The sequence below is a fragment of the Trichomycterus rosablanca genome, chromosome 2, assembly GCF_030014385.1.
Source record: "Trichomycterus rosablanca isolate fTriRos1 chromosome 2, fTriRos1.hap1, whole genome shotgun sequence".
In the NCBI taxonomy this organism is placed as follows: domain Eukaryota; kingdom Metazoa; phylum Chordata; class Actinopteri; order Siluriformes; family Trichomycteridae; genus Trichomycterus; species Trichomycterus rosablanca.
The window spans coordinates 15,048,318-15,056,015 of NC_085989.1; the positions used below are offsets into that span (position 1 = coordinate 15,048,318).

At 36.1% G+C, this 7,698-nt stretch overlaps 1 protein-coding gene across 1 annotated transcript; it reads right to left on the minus strand.

The window, feature by feature from the left end:
- Positions 1–975: 975 nt before the first annotated feature.
- On the minus strand, positions 976–4,896 carry hoxa3a (homeobox A3a). Its single transcript, XM_062990187.1, has 2 exons — positions 4,456–4,896; positions 976–2,325 (listed from the first exon to the last, which is right to left on the minus strand). Exons 1-2 carry the CDS (start codon positions 4,868–4,870, stop codon positions 1,523–1,525), a joined length of 1,218 nt encoding a protein of 405 aa, XP_062846257.1. The 5' UTR covers positions 4,871–4,896; the 3' UTR covers positions 976–1,522.
- Between the last annotated feature and the right edge of the window lie 2,802 nt (positions 4,897–7,698).

Genomic DNA, 7,698 nt, shown 5'->3' on the forward strand with positions numbered 1-7,698 from the left:
CAGTTAATTTTATTTGTGTTTTAATTAAAAACTAAGCTAGCAAAATCTGACTCATTTAAACAAATATTTTTTAAATTGGTTTATTAATTATCAATTTACTTTAAAAACTATAAAACATATGTTTTAAACAGCAATTTTATCGGTAATGAGTGTCAATTTTTTTTTATAACAAATCAAAATCAAATCAAATCAAATCAAATCTTTTAATTGCTCGTGACACAATAATACAGTCATCGCCGATTGTTTTTTTTTATTGTTTGGTGTGTTTGGTAGTGAATTTGTGTGGAGGGAACTCACATATGTGTTCGAAAGTTTTAAGAATTATTGATCTTAAACGCTTCTCTCCGCTCAAGCACAGCTCGGGGCCTGGAAAGCTGCCATACAGTATAATGGATGGGTTTGCTCGAAGAAACAAGACCTCCGATCTTAATATACATCAAGATGCATGTAACTTAACACCACACACTCTTATAACTTTGTCAATGTAAAATTTAAACTACATTTACTCACTTTGTGACAACAAGCTAAAAAAGCTGTTTTGTATACTTATTTCAGTCCGAGTATTGCTGTAACTATTAAATGTTTAACATTCATCTTCGTCTTCATTCTCTTGTAGTTATTATTTTTAGATATCATTGCGATATTTAATAGAATAGTATATACAGTATATATATATATATATATACACACAATATTAAAAGTTTCTACTAAATTAAATGCAATAAAAATACTTCAGTTTGCCCTATTTTCTTCTTCAACTGAAGCTTGGAATGATCTTAAAACTAATTTCAGACAGAAGTTGAAAATGGTGAATATCTTATTATTGTTTTTTTTTAAACAATATTGACATATGTCCCATCAAATACAAAATTCACAAAAATCCTATTTCCAAAAAGTTTTGACATTTTGTTTTGACATATATATATATATAAAATTCATTAAAAACTTTTTCTATATTGAATTGTGGGGATTATATAATGATGTATGATTGTGATGCTATCCAGCTATCCATCCCCATAAAATAATTGACATCTATAAAGTCAGTTGGTAAGTTGTTATTCAGTGTACACGTAACTAGAAAACAATGATAATCTTTATTCATCCTTAATACTAAAAATTCATAGTCTGCTGAGGTAAAATAAATAAGGTTGAAAGTCCTGCGCGTTGTGATTTTGAGTTGTTATGTCAGGGTAAAGTCCAGTTCGTGGGTTCCTCTCCCTTAAGTGCAAGAAAATGCAATTACAAGAAGATACAATTAAAAAGAACAATTCTTGATTTCTATTATGTAGTCTGACAGAACTTTCAATTCACATTCAAAACGGACGCAAAATGTATTTGCCATACCCTGTTGTCTTATATGTGCCCTTGCATGCTATAAAAGCGGCAGATCTTTTTTTACATCTTTAAAAAAAATGACTTAACCACTTACTTAACAAATTTATCAGATCCGACAGATACACGTGGTTGTTAAACGATTGTGTCAATGAATAAAAAAGTAGGGGATAATAATTATGATATTATGTTACAGGTGAGTCAGTTTAGGCGCTTCTTGAATTCTTCCCTGAGAGTAGTGGTCTGAGTATGTGCATTGTGTCTGCTCCATTGTTCCATGATGATGGCTGTTACCCATGCTTATGGCCCCTTTGTAGTCTGCATTGCCATGTGAATGTTGCGGCAGTTGCGAAAGGCGATAAACTGAACTTCCAGTGTTTCCTATGCTATCCATATAGCTTCCATTGCCATCGACATATACAGCAGTACCGTGCGCATGCGTTCCGTAGTTACTGTTTCCTTGAAAATGGAGCGTGTCGTACTCAGGCGTAGCAGAGCCTGTCCCCGGATACGCCCTCTGGGTAGGCGAGCAATTGCTCAGAGAACCATTTAGGGATGGCGGATATGACGTAGGAAGGCTATAGGCGTTTGACTGAGCTTTGTTATAAGCTGTTGGGGAGGATGCGTCGTACGGCACGTTGTTACCAAAAGAATGCACTGAGCTTAAATATCCTCCGCCTCCACTGGCCATAGCACAGGAAGTCGGTTGAACCGGACTATTTGGAGACAGTTCCCCAGGAGATGGCATCATCCCGAGTCCCTTCTGATCCTTCTTGTACTTCATTCGTCGGTTCTGGAACCAAATTTTGATCTGACGCTCGGTTAGATTTAGCAGACTGGCCATTTCCACCCGTCGCGGGCGGCAGAGATAGCGGTTAAAATGAAACTCCTTTTCCAGTTCGACGAGCTGTGCGCTGGTGTAGGCGGTGCGCGCGCGCTTAGATGCTGAAGAGCTGGAGCTGGACGGGCTTTTGTCTCCAGAACAGCTATCTGCTGCGTAAATACAGAAGAGAGTAACAAGTTAATAAAACTGTTAGAATTAAGTACTTATTGAGGCTATACGCAAAGACATGTCTGCAAAATATTTGCACCTATAATAAAAAAACCCCATTTCACTCACAGTGCCTTTCCATAGTTATTATCGTCTATATGTACCTATTACCTAGCAAACTAATGAGGTGGGGGTGGCGTTGTGGCACACGTAAGATATGAGATATAGTGATACAGAACATAAAAAAAAAAAATCTGCACACGCGCGGTTTATTAACTTGCTTGAACCTGATTTTATTTTGTAATTATGAAGAATTTTGTATTTGATGCCTCTAACAGAAAAAAGTTAGGCCGGGGAAAAAGTAAGAAAACATTGTAGAATAATTACACAACAAATTACACCGTTCTGATACATTTTGTTGTAAGCAGGTAAATTTGGTATAATAAGAGAACCACCAAAAGCTTAGTGTTTGCAAGCAAAGATGGGTTGCGTCTCACCACTTCCACACGTCTTGAGAAAATTGTCAATTAGTTTAAAAGGAATATTACAAGATTGAAAATAATTTGTCTTTCTCCATTGTAAAACATACAAATAAAAAGATTAGGGAAATATTTGTATTTGTAAAGCAAGGTTGAAAACCAACATTAAACGTGTGTGACCTTTGAGCTATCACACAGCATTGCTTGACAAAACGTTATGCTACTGTGATAAATATAGCCAGAAGTACTTCTAAAATACATTGTTACTTGACACAGTCTACCAGTGCATCAAAAACTGCAATTTAAAGCTCTATAACAGAAACATTTTTGTTTGTTTATTAGGATGTTAACGTCATATTTTACACTTTGGTCACATTCATGACAGAAACAGTAGTTACTCATTACACAAGGTTCATCAGTTCACAAGGTTATATCAAACACATTGTCGTAGACAATTTAGCGTCTCCAATTCACCTTACGTGCATGTCTTTGGACTGTGGGAGGAAACCGGAGCCCCGGAGGAAACCCACGCGGACACGGGGAGAACATGCCAACTCCACACAGAAAGGATCCGGACCACCCTCTTGCTGTAAGGTGACAGTGCTACCCACTTAACCACCGCGCCGTATAACAGAAAGAAAGTCATATAAAAGTTCTCTGGTCATATTAAATAGATAAAAGCGTGAACACACATGTGTTGTGGTCATCTGAGTCTACATTTCTTTTTTTCATATAAAATAGACTTTGAGTTCTCTACTGATGTCAAACAAGATTGACATACTTCCCATCAACTTCCCAACAAAGTTTTGACATTTTGTAAATTTAAGAATAAGGGCAAATAAAAATGTTTCCAATTTATATATATATACAGTATATATATATATATATATATATATATATATATATATATATATATATATATATATATATATATATATATATATATATATATATATATAGTCGCTGCTGTATTGTTTATTCAATACTGCTTCTTGCTTATATGTTTATATATAATGTTCCTTTTTCTATTATTTAATTAGATGTATATATGTTGACACCTGCACCAAAAGAAATTCCTTGTACATCTGGTACTTGGCAAATAATAAAGATTCTGATTCTGATTGTATATATATATATATTTATATATATATATACACATATATATACACAGTATATATATATATATATATATATAATTGGAAATCTTTTCTATATTGAATAGTGGTGATTATATAATGCATGGTTGTAAAAGTGATGATTGTGGTGTGCCAAAAACTCATTACTAGTTCACAGTACATTAAATTACACAAATGTATTACTTCAAGTTACTTCAAGACATTCATCAGAACATAACGGTGTATATAATTTTTCTTTTACTCGGGCAGCTAGGGGAAAATTGGATTAGACAATTTAATTTCTGCATCTTTTGGAGGGTGGGAGCACAAATAAATATTTCACCTACCTGCAATTCCGTTTTTATTTGTATATTTAAATTTTATATAAAAGAAAACTTACTTACGTTAGCAATACACTTGTCGTAGTCTCTTCGTATTTGTTTGTTTGATACGAGGTTACAAGACTTTATTTACTTTTAAATACATTTTAATATAAAATTTGAAAAAGAGTGTTATTGTACAAATGAACAGTTCTCACCTGAATTTGTGCTACTGCATTTCTGTTTTGTGTTTTGACGCGATTCCTTCATCCAAGGAAAGATGGCCTTGCGAGTAGCAGAAGGTGGAGATTTGTGCCCTGTTTTTTTTGCACCCTGTCCATCGCTTGCGTTTTGGGGGGCACCAGGGGACGGTACAGGGAGTTTAACGTTGGATGCCGGGGTTGCTTGAAATTCGATGTTCTGTAATCTGTCTTCAGTGATCTTGCTGGGTTTGCTTAGCGTGTCAGAGCTAACAGGGGACTGCAAAGAACAGGCCGGTTGATGGTAGTCACTTTCTACATGAAGGGACGGAAGATATTGTTGCTGACTGGCATCATAACCCAAGCCATTTGTACACTGATAAGGGTAACCACTGTAAATTGCCGAACCGTCGTAGTAGGCCGCTTTTTGCATTTCGACGATGCCCAATGTTTATTTCACTAGCTGAGGGGGTCCTGACACCGTCGAAGAACATTGGCACAGCGTGGTCACGTGACGCCCCTTCGCCAATGGGCTCCTCGAATGAACCTAAAGCAAGAAGAGATACGATAAGTCAGTAAAATTGGCCCTATCCATCTTACTTTAAAAAGCCTGGATGACACTGAACAGAGATCAGGAAGGGCCGCACTCCACTTACCTTATGGTGAAGTGAAACAATAGCCAATATTACTCCACCAACTCAAAACTTTAGTGATATATACGTTAAACACACATGCACAAAAAATCCCTGTTTGGTCTCAGGAAAATGATTACTTTAGACAAATCGTTAATATCATAGCCTATAACCATATGCATAAAATGTATGACAATTTTACTTGTTTAACTTTGTAAGGTGTCCGACACTAAGCCAACACATTTGTGATCTGATCAAATGGGCCTTTTGTTTAGCACAATTGGCCGTGACAAAATAAACCTAAACAAATAAATATGAAATTAAAAATAAAATATTTACTGTGAAAAATGCTCAAAACATTCTATTATAACAATTATATTAATTTGTATGTGCACATGAACGGTAGGGAGAAAGGGAAAGTAGCCTTGATCAGTCTTGGCTTTATAGGTTTTCTTATGCGCTCTGTATTGATAAGGCTGTGATTTAATTTGCGTATTTGTGCTTGTGTACATTTGTGGATACGTTTAGGTGTGTATTATGCCCGTTTTTTATGCAGTACATATGCAGCTGTATTCAGTATTCAAAATTATTTTTACTGATCAAAAGCAATAAAATATATATGTTTAAGGTCAGTTAATAAGGTTTCCTAGTGTATAGCAGATTTAATGAAATTAAATGGAATGAGATTGGAACAGTATTTAAAAATGTTATTTAGCAAAACTAAAACACAAACAGTATAATATGCTAAAAACTTTTGAAGAGTTATAATAATTACTTTTTTAATATATCGTTTTGAATAACCTCTCCACAATATGAAGAGTAAGTTAACATTTACTATTTTTTTATTGTTGATTCCTACTTAAGTTTTGCGTGTGTTGTGCGTAAGGATTTTTTATATTCGTTTTTCTGCACGCGGGTAAAGGTTGTAGGAATTTTGACCCTTTTTCGAAACCAAATATTCCGATGACACAAAAACGACCGCATTCCCACCGTTTGCCAACGCTCAGCAAGGATAAATTGAAGTCCTCTGGGGAACCTGAAAAACCGGGCGACCGCGCGTCTCTATGACCATACCGTGAACTCTTCTTCGGCAGCCAATAATAATGGCTGCTGTCGTGCGCACACACCACTGGTTGATGTATGAGGGTTACCAGGTTAGAGAGTTAGAGAGAAAAGGGCAGTGAACCGCAGTAACTGTTCTCAGGGCACCATTATGTATGATATCCTCCACAGCCAAGTTATTTATAACCAGCGATTTATAATTAAAAATAATAATAAAAAAATGTATCTGATAGAATTTGACTACTAATAAGAAACAATATGACGAAACATTAATTGTTTATTATATAATAGTAACAACCACAACAATAATAATATTAATAATAATAATAATAATAATAATAATAATAATAATAATAATAATAATAATAATAATAATAATAATAATAATAATAGCAAATAATACAAACAATACACTGTATAGGGCCAGTGATAGCTCAGTGGTTAAGGTACTGGACAAGTAAACAGAAGGTTGCCGGTTCAAGCCCCGTCCCTGAGCAAGGCCCTTAACCCTCAATTGCTCATCATGTTCCACTCATTGTGTAAGTCGCTTTGGATAAAAGCGTCTGCTAAATGCTGAAAATGTAAATGTAAATGTATATGAAAACTAGCTATAAGCAATTCAATGGCAAAAGAGGAGTAGAAATAGTAGCTAGATTAAAGACATCCTCTGTTTAATAACAAACGATCCAAAACTACAAATTCTATTCTAATGCTATCCTAAATAAAACCCCTATCCGCTACGTATTAAAACCCCGCTGCCACACTGGAGGAATCTGGCTTTCCTTTGAGCAAATGAATGAGCGAGTGTGTGGTGTGAACTCTCTCTGAACCGAGATTTTAGTCGCGCGGTCATAAATCAAAAACTTCGCCATTTAACAACCACGCGAGAACCTCCGCTTCTCGCTTGCTTACCTTCGCCTGTGACGAGCAGCGCACAGCAAGGCGCGAGCACCTCTCATTCAGTGGCACAAATCGATCAAACTCTGCTTCGGAAAAAAGTTCAATCTGGCAGACAGCGACAAAGCGCAAGCTGTACTTGCAGGAGTCATGGGAGCTTCAGCTAAAAGGAAACGGCGAGTGACTCGAGCTGGAAGGGTACTAAGTAATTCTTCTCTTTTTGATTGCCACCGTTGTAGGTCTGTAAAGCCGCACAGTTTTGTGTCCTGGTCATTGTAAAGACAAGCCCTGCCCTGGCGCTTCAACGTATCACATGACGGAGAACTGTCCGTGTTCTTAAGCTCAACATTAAATCTGGCAATGAGCTGCACTCAAGTGAGTCCTTTAGCGTGCACATACAGACACATCACTACGCGCGCGCGCGCGCGCGCGCACACACACACACACACACACACACACAGACACGCTCGCAAACCCCAGTGAAGGAAAATTATGCAAATTAAGCGGCAGTCTTGAAATATGTTTCCCCAAATGAAAACGTGCGTTGAAAATTATCTATATATATAATTAACTAATCACAGAGAGTGAAAAGGATGTTATTGTATAAATAATAAATGGATAAACAGTAATTGTTAGTTTTGTTAGTTTGATAAAATTTCAATGAATCGAA

Excerpts from the sequence above, each read along its gene's own strand:
- hoxa3a (XM_062990187.1), bottom strand. The coding sequence starts at position 4,870 with ATGCAAAAAGCGGCCTACTACGACGGTTCGGCAATTTACAGTGGTTAC. Across the intron at positions 2,326-4,455 it reads ATGCAGTAGCACAAATTCAG|CAGATAGCTGTTCTGGAGAC; the intron begins GTGAGAACTGTT and ends GTATTTACGCAG.